We start from the raw sequence: 19,851 nt of genomic DNA, 5'->3' as shown, positions 1-19,851 counted from the left end.
GCTCTGTGAATGCTGATTCTTGTTCAGCACTCCAAACGAACGGCGTATCGTCTCTAGTGAGTCTAGTTAATGGTTCGGCAATTTTCGAAAAATTGCCTATAAAGCGCCGGTAGTACGCGCATAGACCAAGAAACCGCCGCACACTTTTCTTATCGGCAGGAGTCGGGAAGGCTGCGACAGCGGCGGTTTTCTCAGGGTCAGGACGGACGCCTTCTGCACTTACGACATGTCCAAGGAACTTTAGTTCTTCGTAACCGAAATGGCATTTTTGCGGCTTTAACGTAAGGTTAGCCGTCCGAATCGCCTCAAGTACTTGTCGTAGTCGCTTCAGATGTTCGGAGAAGCTGGTTGAAAACACGACCACATCATCCAAGTACACAAGGCAGCTTTGCCATTTTAAGTCAGTCAACACAGTGTCCATCATGCGTTGGAAGGTAGCTGGCGCAGAGCAGAGTCCGAACGGTAGCACCCGAAATTCGTAGAGGCCATCCGGCGTGACAAAGGCGGTTTTTTCGCGGTCGCGCTCATCAACCTCAATTTGCCAGTAGCCACTCTTTAAATCCAGGGAAGAAAAATACTTCGCTCGTCGTAGTCGGTCAAGCGAGTCATCAATACGCGGCAGCGGATAAACATCCTTTTTTGTGACGTTGTTGAGCTTTCTGTAATCTACACAGAAGTGAAGCGTACCGTCCTTCTTCTTAACCAGAACGACCGGTGAGGACCAGGGACTGTTCGAAGGCTGGATAACGCCGTCGTCGATCATTTCTTTCACTTGCTGCTTGATAGCTGCGCGTTCTGTCGGCGAGACGCGGTATGGCTGTTGGTGAATAGGTCTTGCGTCGTCGTAAGTGATTATCCTGTGCTGTGTAATTGGCGTCTGACTCACTTTAGACGACTGAGCAAAGCACGCCCTGAATTCAAACAATAGCTCTCGCAAGGCCCTCTGGTTCTCTTCTGGCAGTGCACTGTTCATGTCAACATCTATTACGGTTTGTCCATTGCGGCTACTGTCTTCACAGGCAAAACACTCAATGACGTCCTCCAAGGCTTCAGCGTAAGCGACCGCAGTGCCCCGGAAAAGGTGACGATGCTCATTGGTGAAATTTGTAATCATGACCTCGGCTGTACCGTTCCGAATGTCAATGATGCCTCGTGCCACAGAAATTCCAAGCGCCAGCAGCAGGGAGACGTTGCACTCTGCCACTGTTTCACCGTCACTGGTTCCTTCGGAAGTCACCTGAATTAGGATACTTGCACGAGGTGGTATTGTGACACTGTCGTCGGAAACACGGAGGGCGGTTGTACGGCGGTTGGAGTCCCTTGACGTAGCGTTGACTGTCGAAAAGGAAATGCAGCGTCGCCGTAGGTCGATTACGGCGCCATATTCCCGAAGAAAATCGAGGCCGAGAATTAATTCGCGGGAGCAGTCACGTAGCACGATGGAGCTGACCAAAAACGTGCAGCCTCGTATTTGTAGCCTGGACGTGCACAAACCAACCGGCGTTACAACATGTCCGCCAGCTGTACGTACATGCGATCCTGTCCAAGGCATTATCACTTTCTTCAAGGTACGTGCCAATTGTCCGCTAATAATCGAGTAGTCAGCACCAGTGTCTATTAAGGCAGTTAAATTGCGACCGTCGAGCAGCACAGGTATGTCCATTGAAAAGTCGCTCAGCTGGGATACAGGCGCCGGCGTAGTCGAATTTCCGTTGGTCCGATGTCGCGTCGATTGGAGGGCGAGGTCTTCATCACGTCGAGAATCAGCGGCCTCGCCTCGAAAGGTCGCTGGCGTTAGTTTTCCAGGCGAGGGCTCGGAGACCGTCCTTGCGGCCTTCGATTTCCGTTGCCTGAATAAGATGACGACCGCGGTGACGGTGAGCGCGACTGACGCCTGAGTGGGACGTTCTGCCGAGCGATAAAATCTTCAATTTCTGGTGGTCTCTGTCCAAACCGGGGGCGGGGTGAATTGGCAGGAAAACCCTGCAGCCCAAGTCGGCGGTACTGGCAGTCTCGGTAGAGGTGACCCGCTTCACCGCAGTGGTAGCAAAGCGGTCGTCGGTCGGGCATGCGCCATATGTCGGATTTACGCATGACGGGTCGAGTGTCTGCAAAATAAGGGACCACCTGTGCGGACTGCAGTGTGGCGTACGGGGTTGCGGCTGGTAGTGGGACTGGTGCAGGTGCGTTGTGTTCGAACGTGTCGGTATAAGTGGTGCGCTGGAAACCACTCACTGGGGATGGTGTCGTGGACGACGGAACGGTGCGTCTCAATACGTCTGCGTAGGTCACCCCTAGAGGTTCACTTGAAGTTGCGAACGCCTGAAGTGGTGCAGCAACCTGCGTTGGTGTCTCGCGGCGAGGTGTGCCGAGCGCATGCTGAACTTCGTCACGTATGATGGTGGCGATGCAATTCGTGGAAGGCTGCTGCTGCGCCTGGTTCAGCTGTTGCAGCTGTTGTAGCTCGTCGCGAACAACCGAACGTATCAGCTCGCGAAGCGCTCCCACGTCGGTCGGGAACGAGCCTAGCCCGGTGGTATAGGTAGCATTCACTTGCCGATCGTACTGGTTCCGCTGCTGCAGCGCCTTTTCCATGGCGACGGCTTCAGTGAGGAACTCCGCGACCGTTCTAGGCGGACTACGAATGAGTCCAGCGAAGAGCTGCTCTTTCACACCTCGCATCAAGTGTCGCAGCTTCTTGTCTTCCGGCATGGTTGGATCGGCGCGAGTGAACAGATGAACCATATCCTCCACGTATGTAGCCACACCTTCATTAGGCATCTGCATGCGGGACTGGAGGGCCCTTTCAGCGCGCTCTCGACGATCGAGACTCGAGTACGTTTCGCGGAGCCTGTGACAGAACTCATGCCACGACGTTAGGAGGCCCTTGCGGTTCTGGAACCATGTGCGAGCACCATCCAGAAGACTAAAGTACACATTCTTGAGCTTCGCTACTTCGTCCCACCCGTTGAAATCCGCTACGTACTCGTACTCAGCCAGCCAATCTTCCACATCTTCATAGAGGCCACCACGAAAGGGACTCGGAACACGTGGTTTTTGTAGCGTGTAATGAGTGGGTGCAGCTGCGGGTGCAGCGGTTGGAGCAGCGGCGGCTCCAGCGGTAGGGGAAGCGGTGACAGCAACAGTATTCTCCATACCAGTCGACGTACTTGTACTGTGAGGCACAAACTCGGGGGACAGTCCTCGAATCCTCCGACTGAAACGGTGTACCGGCGTAAGCTCTGGGTTTTGGGTCACGTTCCGGCTGCTAGAAGGAGTCTGTTGCATAGGGGAGGTTACCCCGCACCTCCACCATTAAAATGTCACGTTAAAGAGACAGGAGACGTTTTTAAGGCGTCCTCACAAAAGTCCGAAGAGCGGTCGGCTCAGCGCAGCCAAAAACAGAACAAATGGCACGAGGGGAACTGCCACTTCGTCTGCCTCTTTTGCGCTGGCAGCTCAAGCGCGCGGCAATATTGTGTCTAGCAAAAGAACATGTAATTACAATACCTCAGCATGAGGCGCAATTTATGTGCACTTAAACCAAGATATAACGAATTCCGATAGAACTTTTTATCAGTTATACCAAAGTAAGCGACCAAAAGCTTTGCCATAGGTACTGCGTTACAAATAATCGTTTATAACGAATTCTCGAATATAACGAAATATTTTCGTGGCAGAGGTGGTTTTGTTATAATAAAATTTCGGCTAACCTCGCTGATCTTCCTCTTTCAATTCTCCTCCTCCTCCTTGGGCGTAGTGTCAACAACAGTAAAAAAAAGAACAGATTTGATCATCCTCACCAGAGTCTTTCATGCCCACTGAAGAACAATACACTTTTCTGAATCACACCAATCTTCAGCCATCGAACCTTATCTTATATTTACTAACTTTTTAATCTTGTCAAAAAACTTAACAGCCTCCCATGCTCAAAAGCATTTCAATCAAATTGGCAACCATTCCGTTAACCAAGGTTATAACCTTTCAAGAATGGGTGATGACACACACCTAATGTGTGCACATGTGTGCATATATAAAATACATAAACAAACAAAATGTAATGCTTTAGAAATGTGGGAGGCACAGAGGCACTGAACAGTCCTAGTTATGTTTATCACTTTAACAGGCTTTTAGTTATCGTACCCACCTAACCAGTCTAACTCCACTTCCTCTTCTTAACAACAAATGAACGATCAGATATATCTGTTTGTTCAACCATCCACGCTTCTGTCTTCCCGTGTCTTATCATGACTGTCATTTTCGTTTTATCGCTCGTCATGCAGTCGTTCCACTTTTATTCGAAGTTCCTTGTTGTCTCAAAATTTCAGCCTGAACTTGCGTCCTCAAGTTCGAAATTCCTCATCATGACAAATGTTGAGCAGCTCCTTATCAGCGGAATGTGTGAGCTTGTGTGGATCGTAAATATTCATACTCAACTACACTTATAAGCACTGTTTAAAACAACTCTGTTAAACAGAAACTTTGAAGAATTTCACGTGTGGGGCCAACTCCAAAGCTGTGGCTACATGCAACAGACTTGACTTTGATGCCTTCTTAAAGGGACACCAAAGCGAGAAATGATTTTCTCGTAGTAAATTACTCTTTCCCGATACCAAGGACACCAGGACCACTGCAAGAGGACGCTGGGTAAGTGGTAAAACATGCAACATAAAGATGCGGGTCGTGAAGCCACCTGACAGTTCCCACGCCAGTCTCTGTGATCTCGTACATTTTGACGTTTACTAGGCGCTGCATAGTTCCCGATAAAAATGAAGTAGATTGTCTTTTGATGTAGCCAGAGCTGTGAAATGCCAAGTTTCAGAAAATTTTGTTGAGCCATGACGTTTGTTATAGCGTGTGACCTCAGACCGACAACAAAGGGACAAGAAAACGAGCGCCAGACAAGTAGACACTTTAGTGCTCGTCTTCTTGCCCCTTTGTTGTCGTTCTCAGCTTGCACTACAACAAACGTCATGACGTACCAACTAGCCAAAACCGCCACGCTTCTTTGTTGAGCCAATCAGGCTAAAGTTCAAAAATACATTTCGATATCTATGACGTTCCAACTGGAAAGTTCAGTGGGAGATTAATGAGAACAGAGCTTTCAGAATGTATAAGTTTACTCCAAAATAATTTATTGTCTCACTTCAGTGCCCCTTCAAGATTGAAGAAAAAGAGGTCTGAAAATGATCACAATGTGCTAAAGTGCTATAATATGCCACTTTAATATACAGTTTACGAATACCATCTAAAAGTGGTACAGTCAAACCTCACTAAAATAAACCCACATGTCACAAAACATTCGTTATAACAAAGTAAATGAAAAATAGTCTTGCAGTAGATGTAGCGTTGGAAATAAACCTTTAAAAGGAATTTTCAGATATAGCAAACTTGTTTTCTTGTGGGATGCAACTTTGTTATAAAGAGGTTTGAGTGAATGACAAGGTGCACCTTCCACAAAATTAAGTTCGTTATAACCAAAAATTAGTTATAAAGGTGTATTATTGACTCTCTCTATTGCACGACTATTCTTCACTTACTTCATCGTATACGGGTTCGTTATATTATATGTTGAGTGTATTACAATTCTTCTAGGCAAAGGCAATGTGTTCATTGATCAAATGCAGTGCTCCGTACCTTCTCTGAATCTGTCCACAAGGAAAATCTTACAGCCTTGTCCCGAAATTCTTCCTTGGACAGTGCCATGTAGGCTGTTCTGATGTGATGGATCGATGGCGACAGAACCTCCAATGCTCTCGAATGCCATGTCTCGTGGCGTTCCGCAACTAGAAAACGTACGGCACATTCGCCGTGTTCATTCCAGCGTGTAAGATGGTAGAAAAATGACTCTTAGTAGTACAAGAACAACTAACTAACAAAGAAAAGCTGTCTCCGTTGGAATGCAAAAAGATTGGTCAGACAGGAATGAGACGTACTAAGGGCATCTGAAGTTTTTAACAACGAATTGAATATCGTCAGCCTCAGTGTGGTCTTTGAATTAAATGTATGCTGTTTTGCAAGCGTGGCTTTGTAAATCTGTCAATGACGGGTGGTTAAGCGCGAAACTGGAGAAAAAAATGCCATCGATTTCATCGCTTTGGTCATAGCATACGAAAAAGAAAACACAAGAAGTGCAGGCAAGCGAGTACATTGTGACACACACTGCTCATTATTTAAATGGAGCTAATTGATAGTAATTATAATTTACCTATGGCAGCACCTGCCCTTGCGGTGCTCGATTGCTGACCCAAAGTACACGGGATGAAATTTGGGCAACGGCGACCGCATTTGATTGCGAGTGAAATTATAGAGTGAAATTCTATTACCTGTAATAGCTGCCACAGGTATTAATTTTTAGCATTTTACACAGTACTTTATTATTGGAAGACATTGTGAAAGTACCATAATAACAAGGTACCTCAATACTGGATAGACATGAATTAATTTTGAGTACTAGTATTCAAAACGAATTCACAGTGTCTGCCGAACAATATGGTACTATTTAATTACATTGAGTTTCGCACACTATAATAAATTTCGAAGTTTTATGACGGCACTTTTTTGTCATTCATTAGAACAGCACAATGTGACTTCTGGTAGTACAAAGAAACCTTAATCCTGTAGTTTTACATGCAATATGATCGAGGTAAACCTATTGTGAGCGGACTCCAGAAAAATAGTGACCTCATTGGGTAAACTTGCATTCAAATACGTTGACCTTTATTTATATACAATTCCATGGGAGCTCTCGCATTTCACTTGCATCTAAATGCAGCTGCCGGCGTAGGCAATCGAACCCGCGTCCTGGTGGCAAACTAGGGTCTAGGGTGCGCTTTGAGCACCAAGATGGCGCAGCATCACAGCAGCGACACCGGGTGGAAATAAAGTTGACTTTTCCCACGGCATGACCTCCGAGATAGCGCACCGACAGGCTTTTAAAACCCGCCGGCGGGCGATCTCGGAGGTCATGCCCAAACTATTTCCATGACGTGCAACCACGTGCGCTGGCGATCTCCCACGTGACACATCGCGTAACGATTGGCGGTTTGTTTGATCACAAACATCTCTCGTTTTCCGTGTCGTCAGTACCCTTAACGCTTAAGGGCACACGAAACAGTAATCAGGGCGACAGATAAGCGCATGCTCGGTTTGTGAATACTGGCCTCATTTGTTTGTAGAGCACGTTGCAGGCACACAAAAAGAACGGCAAGGGAACAGGGTGATAACGATAACATGAGCTCTCATCAAGCGCGCATCCGTCTAAACGGACTGGTTAGGCGACCAACACACGCGGATCATGTCAAGATTTTCGTCGCCAGTACTGTCGTAACAGACACACCACAAAGGCAACGAAAGCATCCGGGCACCTTCGCAAGAGTCTAGCACGCCCTTCAGCCGCACCGTGTCAATGGTAAGGGTCTTCGTAAGAATGTCTTCGGTATTTTCCGACACTCCCGTCTCGCAGATCATTTTCCAAACGCGCGGCGAGAGGCATGTCTGCGTCGAGACGTCGCCCATGTTTTGATTACCTCGCCAAAACGGGCGCACAGTTTTGCCATGCAGTTTTACTTTCGCAGCCTGACAGATTGATAGGGAACCAAACCAGTCGCTAATGGTGTTCCAGGGCACCCGTACGCGAAGCTACACCAGCGGCTAAGCAAACCAAAATATCACTAAACCAATTAAAAATAAACTGTGAAACTAATTCGGCAAAGTGCTCGTTTCGCACTACATCTAAAAATAAAAATGAAACAAACAAAAACACCTTTACTACTAATAAAATTTTCGCAAAATTGTGTAGTATGAGGTGCTAATTATGTTACTTCAAATTGTGTCAGGACTTTGTGTTTATGGTAAATAAATGTAACCTATTGGCAGCGCCCTCCACAGATTGATACGGGATAAGTGGGCACTTGAGCCGGGCCAAGCCGAACGTTTCCGAAGTACGCGTAACACCGAGCCGAACAGCCGAGCGCCTTCCGGAAATTGCCGAACGCGTTTATGTGTAAAAAAAAAAAAAAAATCCTCAGTGGTCTGCTCTGAAGCTCGGTCCGGGTGAAAGTGTATGTGATACTTCGAAGGGGGGTTTGTTTCCAAACCGTTCGCTCTCATGTGCACGTTGGCGAGAGCTTCGGCCGTCATGTAGGAGGCACGACTGTGAAAAGCGCCGAAACCCCGCGGTCCCGGTGGATATTTTACGTATGGATGAAGCTCTACCGACAGCACCACCACCGATGCAGCAGCGGCGGCGATGTTAGGCCTAAGAGTCCGGAGATGATCGACGCCGCTTAGGCCTAAAAAAAGAAAAAAAAAAGCCCTCCACCGTCGCTTGTTTATCGTGAACGAGAAGGGAACCCCCGTCGGATCCCACGCAGGGGGCATGGATCCCAAGTTCGCACCCGGAGGTGCCGTCGGCACGCCTTGGACGTCGCACTGAGGACGCCGAGACCACGACGCGGGTGCCCGAGGTTCCCGTCGAGCCAAGGAGTCGCCGGTACGCACGAGCGGCGCACGGCGCCCTAGGCTGCCGACGAGCCTGCAGAAAGATTTCCAAGTGCTGTTCTTCGTTTTTCGTAACACCAACCACCACCACGACATCGCAACAGTGCGCGCACGGCGATTAGGAAACAAGAAAAAACGGCAGACCGGGCGACATGTCGGCTCACTCTGGATCACACCCGGTGTCATCTTCGGCGACGTTTGTCGACAAGATCGACCCCTTCAAGAAGGGATCGCTCAAGCGCAAACAACGCAAATCGCAGGGATCTTCGCGCTACCGATCCGCCAACGATGTGGAGCTTCAACCTCTACCATTGTTACGAGGTAAAGAGAACTTCATTATATTTTTTGGCCCCTCGGCGTTGCCTTCGTTAGCTGCGTAGCGAACAAAAACAAAGCCGCCCTGAGCGAACACTGCGCGAAATAGCGTGTCCTCTTCATTTTTCACCTCGACGAAGCGAGATGCCAGTCATACCTAGAGCCAACCCCTACGTAATGCGCTTCGCCTTTGCGAAGGTCGCGACCACAGAGACAACCAAATCTGCCAAGTGCTCACTTTTTGTTTTCTTCTCCTTTTGAATGGGCACCGCCTACTATTTTCCCGGGTCAACCCCAGGCATCGCCCGTGATTTTGCGAATGATAGCACCTTCCATAATGTCCAAGCTAGCTAGGAATTGATCCCAGGGAAGGGGGTGGGGGTGGGTTCCCGTCGCTAAACCTAAAGTCAAGCCCCCCCCATCCGCATAGGAAGTGCCGGTGTACACACATTTGCGGAACTGTCGGAATAACTTTACGTTCAACTCGAATGAAAGAACGCGAAGCAGACAGCGCGCCGTTGTGGACTGCAGGAGACCTGCAATATATTTTGGTGGAGTCGCAGAATAAAAAAAAAAATGTAGGAAAGAAAAGGCGAAAGGTTAATTCTAATCCTCCCCCGCATTTTCTTGCTGGTGGTGGCTTCCGGTGTCAAAGCTACGCTCTGGCATCGATCAGATGCATTGATCGGACTTGGGTGATATATTGATAGTGAAGCTGGTTGGAGTGGCGTAGGCTTATTAAACGATTATTGGTGCCGGGGGAATGCATAACTACGCGCTTCCTTCCAATCACTCGATACCGGGCCAACCGGTATGCTTTCTTTTTTTATTTTTTTTGTTCGTCTGCTACTGGAACTACACCGTTGACATTGCCGACCCGTCCTTGGGCATGCGTTGCTTTGGACGTCTGGTCAGCGTGCTCAAAAGAAAACAAAACATTGATACCCACCGTACGGGGCTCCGGATTCTCTGCGAAGGCTTCGAAATGCAGTCTGATTGGGAAAAGGCGTTCGTGACAGCTGGTTTCGGTGCGATGTTTGGGCACTTGTGAAGCACGAGTTGCCGATGTTTCGAACGCGCCTCTTGCTCTGTCGTTTTTTTTTTCATTTTTGCCGTGTTTCGCCTACAAACGCGATTTGCCTCTCGGCAATTGCGTTTCGGAGAGGAGTGGCTTAGCTACAACGCCAACGGTCTGCCCACGTCGCGAAATGAAAAAAAAAAAGAAAAAAAAAACCCCTCCTACGCTCGACGCACCAAAACGGTCTTAGCAAAAGGCGCTACGCCGTACCCGAAAAAGTGCGTTGGACGCTCATGTACTGTACTTGGGAGATAAAGCCAGCAAGTTTGACGTCTAGGCGTTGAACGTCGGTGCCGAAACTTCGAACCAACGCTGTATCGGCAGAAAGTCCGGGGACAACATTTGCCGATTTGTGCGCGTGTGTTGCGCGCAACGAAAAGTTCCGCCGTGCCGCTAAACTTCGGTTGTGATGGGTTCCTCGTTCGGGAACGATAGCGTCGCGCTGAGGACGCCGATCCGACGTCGTTGAAACGCGTGCCAGCCCTCTTCTCCGTCCACACTTACGGACTCGCACCCTCGACATCTTTAGAGCGAGCAGTTGTCTGGTTTTGTTTTTCTTTATGATTGAATTCAAGTCCAGGAGTTACGGCCCGCGAAGTGCCCCACTTGGCTCCCTACTTCGCCAGCCGCGTCTGGCATCGACCGCCTGCAAAGGTAAAAAAAAGTCAGAGGAAAGTGGTTGCCACTGTCCCTATACTCCATTACAACCGAAGGAGGTACCGACATCTTTTGCACGAACACTAGCTTGACTTCACCTACTGTGTCAGTTCTGGCGACTTGATGCTTCACTATGGGTATATTTGATCATTGTTTCCTATAATGTTTGTTTGAGGAAGAGAATTGAGGTGCTTCAATTGTTGAGTCACCATGGGAAAGGTAGTTAGTATAAAGATATGCATATTTTCTTCATGCTCATGGCCTCCAACTGTCAGGGCTCTGTTTATCTTGTGGCCTTTTCTTTTTGTGAATGAAAATGGAAAAGCAGCTTCGCGCGAACCTTGTGACCTGATTTTAATTGGTGAAACCTTAAAGGGCCAAATGAACCGTGGAACTGCTCAACTTCGTCTAGTGATTAAGTTGCTGCAGGCTATGGGAAGCCAAACTGGGTCGAAGGAACGAAGATTAGACATTTATGTACTGCCCGTTCTGTGATGTACTGTATGTACTGCCCCTTCTGTGAACGGGTCTGTGATGGACACAGACCCGTTCCTTCCTATGGGAAATGCTTCTAGCAGTTCCTTTGCTGCTTCGTCTCTGCTTTCGGCAATAATGTTAACCTGCATGAAATGTGGCTTACATAAGCATGACTTGACATGCGTGTGAAGATATGCACCATCACGTTTTATGGTGCTGTTGGCATGCTCTCACAGCTGGTTGTGCTTTTTCATAGACTATAAAAAAATACTGTTACAACACGTCACTAAAGCAACGACATGCCCAGGTTTCAGCTGGAACTGGGAAGAGAAAGAAAAATTTTCATTGTTTAAATCCCCTTACCCGAAGGTCTGCTCTGTGCTAGGTAGACTCGTCCGAAAAAACAGCTGCAGGTAGTGTTTTGTTTTTTTTGGCTTTTCAGGAATACGGCTGGAGACAATAGTCGCAAGCCGCAGTTGTGGATCTCCGGCTTGGCGTGAAAAAATTAGCCATTTTTTTGTTGCTACTAGTGTAGCGGCTGCTAGTGATGCCTTGAAACAGTCAGTGGCGGTGTTATAGGGATTATGGCACTCGGCTGCTAACACGTATGTCACGGGATCGAACCCAGCCATGGGGGTTGCACCTCAATGGAGAGGAAATGCGAGGGGCCGGTGCATTGTGCAATGTGTGTGCACATTAAAGATCGCAAAGCAGCAAGTAATTGAAATTTCAGTCTTTCTCTGCAGCATGCCTTATACTTTCATATTGGGGTTCTGGCACGTAAAATCTGATATTATTCTTATTAGTTTGAATGTCTTGAGAGATAGTTTCGTTTGTGTGAAGTATCACTGAGTTGTTGAGAATTTCTTGGAATGCAGCGAGTGTGTAGTCAAATCCATCTGGTATGCGTTCTTTTTAGTTTTAAACGAGCAAGTTCAAGTTTCAAGACCTTCGCTGCGAAGGAACACTTGATGCTGAGACATTGGTTCGTTTGGTAGGCACTCGGATGCCGAAAGCTTAATGCCAGTACTTCACATTTTAAAAAACCTGGCTTCTTTCTTTCATAGTTCTGCGAGTTTCACAATACTCACCAGAACACGACGATAGGATCAAACATTCGGCTAACTAAATGTGTTCTAGTCACTCTATCATTGATGTCTTGAATCGAACCTTCGCTGAATCTTCACTATGGAGCTGCTATATTTGTCCATTGAAGATAGTAGACACATGTCCTACAAACAACGTATGTTATGTCATATATATCTGTACATCTATACTTCTCTTGTTACCACAACGTTAGCATCATTTCGGAAAAGTACGAGCTGCCTTGCTTCCTGCATTCTTTTGCAGGGCTTTTTTTTTTCTATCGAGCCTGGTGCAGAAAGTTTGTGCCTGCGGTAGTAGTTGGCAGGTAGCCTTGAACGAAGAGCGAACTATGGGGAGAATAAAAAAAAAAAAAAATAAATGCCAGCCAGTTGACAGGTGATTTGTCTGTCAACTGGTAGGTTGTGCTTAGGTGTTCATTTTGTAACAGTTGGTCTGTTTTAGCAAAAGTGAATATTTGTCGGAAGACCTTGCTTCTCTTGTTTTTTATCAGGTGCTGAAGTATGTGCGCTTTAGAGTTAAGAATGTTTTAAAAAATGGCGAAGCTGTCAATGCGAGATTCAGAGTTCACCAAACATGTCGACGTGTGGCGGTTGGGTACTGACAGAAAGTGGCATCACTTGTAATGCAAACAGGCATGCTGTTTGATGTAGGAAGTATTCTTCAAAGCCTGTCAAAATGCAGTCTACTGATATGGCGTGAAAGGTTCATGGACAGTTTTAAGAGATATCTCTGAAGGCCTAACGCAGGCAGTTCACGCTCCATTTCGTACAATGCTCGCCAAGGAAATGCTGGCACTAGCGTCTGCCGATGTGTGATTGCTTGATTTGTGGGGTTTAACGTCCCAAAACCACCATATGATTATGAGAGGTGCCATAGTGGAGGGCTCCGGAAATTTCGACCACCTAGGGCTCTTTAACATGCACCCAAATCTGAGCACACGGGCCTACAACATTTCCGCCTCTTTCGGAAATGCAGCCGCCGTAGCCGGGATTCGATCCCGCGACCTGCGGGTCAGCAGCCGAGTACCTTAGCCACTAGACCACCGCGGCGGTGCCTGCGGATGTGTGGGTATACTGTGAATGTGAATATACATCCTTGACATTTACGAGTTACATCCTTGACATTTACGAGTTGGTCGTGTTGAACGCACATGCAAATATTGACTGTCGCAAGCAGAACCAGGGGGGAAAAACCGTGAATGTAAAAGCGATTTTCAAGGCCTTGGAGGTTCTTTAAAAGACTGATGACACAAGTTCAAGAGTGAAATGCGATAGCATAATTGGGCGCCGTTTGCATGGCATTCTCAATCTGTAACCTCTCCTCACTTCTTCGTGGACACCTCAAGGGTGGAGCTAGAAAAGAAATGCATGTATGAGTAGCATTGGCTATCTTAAACTACCTCAGAATGCCGACTTAATGTACTGTACGGAAGTGCCCAATACGCCATAATTCTTCCCTTTGTGAGTCTCCACTATGTTACCGTAATGCACTTCGCTAAACTGTGCGGCTGGTCACATTGAGTATGCTTTTGCTGCTGATGATGAATAAATATGTCAAGACTGCTTCATACATGCGTATGCCTTAAAGTCGCTCTGTAAAATTCAGATGTCTTTTCACCTTCCTGCCACTGAACGTTGCTTGCGCTAAGACGTCTCTTTGCAAGACGGGACATTCGCATTGGGTGTATTCCTGAAGAAGTTCCAAGCAGCGATGTGGCTCTGTGGTAGAGCAGCTGTTGGCCATGCAGATGTCCTGGATTCGATTCCTACTCGCACTGAAGCTTTTTATGTGTTTATTGCATCTAGAATTATTGCTCTTGAACATTTACGGCTTTTCGTTCTTAATCACACAAACCCGGGAATTTCTGGGAAACTAGCTCTTTAACGCCATTGCTTCAAAAGACCTTAAAAAAGCTTTAGAACAATTGGAACTCCATTTGCATTGTGTAATTTTAGAGCCGGGCAAACATTCATTCTGTCACACTGCGTCAAATTCATAACATCGTTAATAGCTTCTGAAGTTCTGGCTGTCTGTGTACAGAGGTGTTTTTAAGCTGTAGTGTCATAACTTTCCTGTCATTTTGTCGATGATCTTATGTAGTCAAAACTTATACTAAGGTAGTAAAAAACCTGTGGCAGTAGCAATAGATGACATTGTAGTCTTGCCCTATCTTTTGTTCAGTAGCAGATTAAGAAATGCAGTAGAACTTGTGTGCAAAAATGTGTGCATATCGAGCCTCATCATTTGGCCATAACATAGCCAAAATCCTTAGCTGTGCTTGCTGCCTCGCGTACCTCCGGTGATGTTTCAAGATGAAATCCCTTTTGATCTCACAGAAACTTGAAACCTAGCAGAAATTTTATGCGTGGCTGCGTTACCAACTGTATAAGAGGATTTGCAGATGTGAAAATACATGCGACACTTTTGTTTTCTTTATTGTTATTATGTGAGCATCAGTGATTCATTATTATTCACCAAGCATTGGAAGAATGTAAAAGGGTGTTAAAAGCGAGAAACCTGCATTCATCTGTTTTAGGTCTCCTTGATTTGTGCGTTTCATAATGTCAGTTTATGCGTGTCGTTACATCATAAAGTGTTCATGTAGCTGTCAATAGCCACAACCTGCACATTTTGACGGGTTACGTAATGATTTCATCAGGTCTTTTTGCATAGCTTCAAGCTTTAAAAAGCTTAGTGGATCACCAGCACAAATTTCTTTGTACCATTGTATTTAGCACTTGTAATGCATTGCTTGATTCTGAGCCTCTCATCATAAGCTTGTCATCCAACTGTGTCACAGGAGTTGCCACGTGGCAGTGTTTCTTCACTAGTAGCAGTTCTTTGAATCGCACCTCGGTAACGCTTGTGTGCAATCTTTGCGCGGTACGGTGGCTTTAGTGTAATTAGGTCATTGCAGCTATCCGCACACACGCCGCCTTATCTTTTTTTTGCTGACAGCTACATTGGACGAGTGATCACGGCTGTGCAGTGGGGGGTTTGACGTCAGGCTTGTCGCACTGGTGTTTTGTCCTATGCTAATTTTTGCCCGTTACTTCAGACTTGACTGATAAGGTTGATAAGACGTGCAGGGCACTGCTGATGTAGATGATGCAGCGCATGTTGTGTTAGCATAGTTTGTTGACTTTCATGCTATACAACTGTTAGTGTCAGTGCCGGGGGCTTCATGAGTGGTGCCTCAACCACCATGAGAATGATCGGAAGGAAGTTCAGGCTTCGGATTTGCTTCAAATGGATTTCATTCTTGAGATGTGTAGCGCTTATTTACCGAGCTTTAAACAAAAAGATGTGGAGTTATATTCACTTCATTTTTATGTATGGGAAACTTCACCCGCCACGGGGATCAAGAGGTTGTGGTAATCCACTTCTGACCCGCAGGTTGCACGATCGAATCCCAGTCGCGGCAGCTGCATTTTTGATGGAGGCGAAAAGGCTTGAGACTTCTGTTCCTACATTTAGCTACATGTTAAAGGTCCCCAGGTGGTCGAAGTTTCAGGGGTCTCATAATCGTATCATGGTTTTGGGACGGTAATCTCCTACAGTTGATATTATGTGTGAAACTTACTGCAGAAAATTTGTGTGATGGGGTAATAAAAGTAAAGCCTGGACAAATTCAACCACCAGGGCATGCATTTATCCACAATTGTGTTCCAGTCTTGGCGTTGCGAAGTAACTTTTTTACGACACTTGAACACGTTTGTTATTCCTTGAAAGGATGCATTATCTATTTATTAGTATCCAATTACTCTATTGAGGTAGGCACACATCTACTACAATGCGAGGTGCATTTTTCCCAGTGGCCTGACCCGAATGAATCTCTCATCCTCTTGTAATGTCGTGTCAGTGGAGCCTAACAATGCATCTGCATTGCTTCGCCCTCATTTGGCAGCTGATTTGATAGAGTTTCGGCTAGATGTGCTTATAGAAAAACCTGAACGTAATGCCATTTCCTGCACTGGCATGGGACGCGGCTTCTATAGTCAGGGGTCTGTGTACAACGCTTTGCTAACGCTGTCAAATACAACCTGTTGAGCTGCAGTGGCACGGTGAACCAAGATACCTAATGGTCTTCAGCCTCTTATACCGCACCCACTGCCCACATTGCGCGATAACAAAATGGAAAGTATAGGAAAATACCTGTGTACAGTTCTTCAGCTAATGCAATCTAATCCGAAGCTTGTACTTTCCATCGTTCCTAGCCTGGTTGAACGATTGCAGTGCCAGATTCTCCTGTAGGTTATTGCATAAAACTTCGTAGCATAACCTCAATTCATCGACAGTTCTTCTCATCTATTCAGAACCTGAGGTGGTATTATAGGCAGTAGTAAGGTGCCATTATTGGCGGTAACAACTTGAGATTAGGTATCAGCTCCACCACCCACTATTGCAGCTTGTCTGCCATTGATCTGTGCGAGAAAGTTGTGCTAGGTGTTTCTCACTGCAATCATAAGTACTTCATCACTGCTAATTTGAATACCACACATGGTAATAATGAAAGGTTCCTCGTCCTTACTGAAAGGCCTGGTAAAGAGGCTCCGATACTTGAAAAGCTCACCAATTCGTGCAGACAGCTGCGGTGGTTACATGTCCCTCATTTCTGGTTTCTATGTTCAACTGGCTCGCAACTAGACTTGTGCACATACTTGCTCTAATGAGCACATCATCCCATACACACTGACAAGTTACCCATGTCACTACTTTTGTCACCACCTTCTCGCATTCACTCTTCAGTTTCAATGTGTTGGTTACATGTGCATCAGTTACAGAATGTTTGTATTCAGGTGAAGGTCCTTAGTATAAATACCGAAAACGGGGGTTCTCAGTTACAAATAACAAAGTCCAATTCCGATATTACCAGAAGACCAGCATGTGGTGAACAGGCAAAAACCGTAGATATACGAAATTACGTAATAGGAATACAAGGAAAATCCAATTCAAAATGTGAAGTACACTATACAAATCAATGCGATGTAAAATCATATGCGATATGGTAAGAAATGTGCAAAATAAAAAGTAAAACGAAAACAGAGAAAGAAAGAAAGAACAAAAAGAAAGATAACTCGAATCGGTGACTGAAATGATTTTGTACATTCGTGACAAAATATGGCAACCAGCGTTTTATTAACCACAGCCAGGGACACCGTGATTGATCCAGTCTAGCTGTTTGTTGATGTCTGCCAGGCCTTTGAGGGGGGTTGGGGCGGGTTGGGAGAGATTTTGGCAGTGACTAGGGAAGAGAGTCGTCGTCGGAAAGAATCTTGAATACATGCTCCATACCACCCCTCCTCTCCCGCCGGCATTTACCTGTTTGTGCCTGCCGGCCGCCAGCACTGCAGCGTTTTTGTTTTGTACACAGGTCTGCGCTGTCACTCTCGATTTTTGTCATGGGAATATGGCGAGAGGGGGGATGCAGTCTCTGTGGCTGCGCGTGCCAGACCCCGGCGACTTCTGCCCGTGGCAGCTCTGCGCGTTTGCTCCACTTGGGGGAGGGGACCTTCAGAAATAGAAGCATTCCCAACTCTGTGGCAAGCTTGCCTTGGGCAATGTTTCTCTCTTCATTATTTTTTCTAAAGTCTTTCTGGTGTGGCCAAGTTTCCCGTGTCGTGTGCCCTTTCTGCATCCACTTTGCGCTTGCGGAAGGTCAGCGGATTATAAATAAATTTGAGCGCGAAAATTTGACGTCAAGGGTGGCGACGTCAATGTCCCGTTAGCGGGGCTTGCCTTTTTCTTTTCGGGTTTTGCTTATTTTACTACCGTTGAAAGCCGAATGGAAGTCACATTACCTCTTTCCAGTGGAAGGCATGAAGAACTGTCAGTAAGTGCGTCACATTTAAAGAAACATCATCTAAGTCACATGACGTTTTGCTGTAAAAAAAAAGGGTTATAATTAGTGTTGTACAGCAATTAGTCCAACTTATATTATAATGGAACATCTATTTAACATGAAGTAATTTGTGTTCAGTGTTTGCATAAGTAGAATTAAACCTAGGGCTTAGAAATATAGTGCAAATAAGTTCTGAGTAATGTTCGTTTCAATCAAAAATGATGCTTTTGTTGCTCTTCGAAAGTGGCACGTCGAGCAAGTCTTTGAGGGTGGTTGTGCCTTCAACGAAATCTTCATGTAAAGCATTGCACTGCAAAATGAAGTTGGAGATATGTTTATTAGACTGGAGATTTAATTCATTCAAACCTCGGTGTATTTTTCTCTTTCTTAGCCACTAGTCAACACATCTAGCAAAAACAAGCGGTGTACAGAATTGTCGCCAAAGTACCTCAAAGGGTCTATATTTCACTTCCATTAGGCACACGCCAAAGTTAAGTATTTTTAATGCATAGAAACTTGTAAAGAGCTGGCATCTTGTTGGGACATCAGTGAGACATGTCATTGTTATCGGTTTTTTTTTTACAAAGCTGTGCTTTTTTCTTTACTTGCTGGTCACGAGAATGCGTGGCTGAAAGCGGCGCTCGTATTATACTTTCATGTTATTTAGCACGTCTTGTATGTTTACTTGATGTGTTAGATGTGTCTCGCTGATATGTCTGCTTGAAACACCTCCTTGTTACGTCTTCCCGTTACATATTGCCTCTACGTCTTATTGAAGCGCCTTCTTGATATGTTTGGCTGATAAGTCTCGGAACATCTCCTTAATATGTCTTGGTGATGTGTCTCACAGACAGGTCTCGCTCACACGTCTCATGGCTTCATCTCATTGAAAGGTCTCCTTGGTATGTCTGATCGACATCCCAACAAGACATTGGATCCTTCTACGTCTAACTTTTTTTTAAACTGTATAGCTTAGGTGCGTGTGTTTATTGCAACTGCAATATTGAAGCACTTTGTAATAGGCATTTCCCTATAAAGAAATAATTAAACGAGAAGAAAAACATGGGAATGCATGGTTTAATGTACTCTTGTCATGTATCAGGTGTTTAGTTGCATTTAGCAGCAGTATGATATATTGTTTATGCTCACATTTGATTTTTTTTTCCAGACTGAAAATTTTTACTGGTGCAGAAAAAAAAACTATTGAAAATGGTTAATCGTTTCACTAGAACAGAAACAGCACCACGATTTCATAACAAATAAAATGTAGCCCTGTACCGCACGTTCGTGTCGAAATGATCTGATGAGGTTTGGTCTATTCTTATAGACATTGCAGACTGCTATTTTTGCAGCATTGACCTGGGTCACCTGGATTTGTCCTGATATTAGTATTGCACTGTTCTTGCTGCAGACGTGTTAATAGGGTATTGACAGCATAATTTTCAGTTGTGTTTGTTAGGCATGAAAGGCAAGGGCAATTCCCCAAGAGCTTAGGCTAGTTTCTGCTCCTACTGTACCCTGACGTCACGACACTGTGTGAGCTCTGCTTCACATGCTTGCTTAAGATATTGTGCTGTTTCTGTGGCTGCTCCGCTCTGTGGCTCCACTGGTGGCGCACAAGCAGCAGTTTCGAATATTTTGAACCCACGATGTCATCGCAACCGGCTTTACCGGGGTATGAAGCCACCAGAATCAGTACTGTGGCATCGCGTCGCATTAGTGTTGATATAAGCAGGTGTGCCATTCACCTGTATGAGCATTCACAGAGCTTCACACTTGCGCAAGTCTGTCCCTGTGTTACCGTATAAACTAGGTCGTGAGAATTCGTGTCTGTACACCTTTTTCGTCTGGCTTCCATAGTGATGCATAAGGA

The 19,851-nt window shown here is 45.9% G+C and overlaps 2 protein-coding genes across 8 annotated transcripts in view; one reads left to right on the top strand and one right to left on the bottom strand.

Annotated features, from left to right (window-relative positions):
* The window catches only part of LOC119165213 (endoplasmic reticulum membrane-associated RNA degradation protein), a 44,529-nt gene extending 34,605 nt beyond the window's left edge, over positions 1 to 9,924 (bottom strand). For 3 of the 4 annotated variants that reach the window (XM_075871132.1, XM_075871134.1, XM_075871135.1), the window contains exons 1-2: positions 7,368 to 7,668; positions 5,638 to 5,786 (exon numbers count right to left, since the gene is read on the bottom strand). In XM_075871132.1, coding sequence (XP_075727247.1) covers positions 5,638 to 5,786; positions 7,368 to 7,518 — 300 coding nt within the window. In that variant the 5' untranslated portion in view covers positions 7,519 to 7,668. Of the gene's footprint in view, positions 1 to 5,637; positions 5,787 to 7,367; positions 7,669 to 9,766 lie in introns of those variants that run through there. The other variant, XM_075871133.1, reaches the window with a different exon arrangement.
* The window catches only part of LOC119164164 (serine/threonine-protein phosphatase 2A 56 kDa regulatory subunit epsilon isoform), a 61,289-nt gene continuing 48,560 nt past the window's right edge, over positions 7,123 to 19,851 (top strand). For 2 of the 4 annotated variants that reach the window (XM_037416284.2, XM_037416283.2), the window contains exon 1: positions 8,007 to 8,823. In XM_037416284.2, the coding sequence (XP_037272181.1) occupies positions 8,655 to 8,823 (169 nt within the window). In that variant the 5' untranslated portion in view covers positions 8,007 to 8,654. Of the gene's footprint in view, positions 7,412 to 8,006; positions 8,824 to 10,040; positions 10,550 to 19,851 lie in introns of those variants that run through there. The other 2 variants (XM_037416285.2, XM_075871137.1) reach the window with 2 other exon arrangements.

This window comes from Rhipicephalus microplus, chromosome 8 (assembly GCF_043290135.1).
Source record: "Rhipicephalus microplus isolate Deutch F79 chromosome 8, USDA_Rmic, whole genome shotgun sequence".
In the NCBI taxonomy this organism is placed as follows: Eukaryota; Metazoa; Arthropoda; class Arachnida; order Ixodida; family Ixodidae; genus Rhipicephalus; species Rhipicephalus microplus.
Note: the sequence above shows the minus strand (reverse complement) of the source record. Positions and strands in the feature narration are given on the sequence as shown.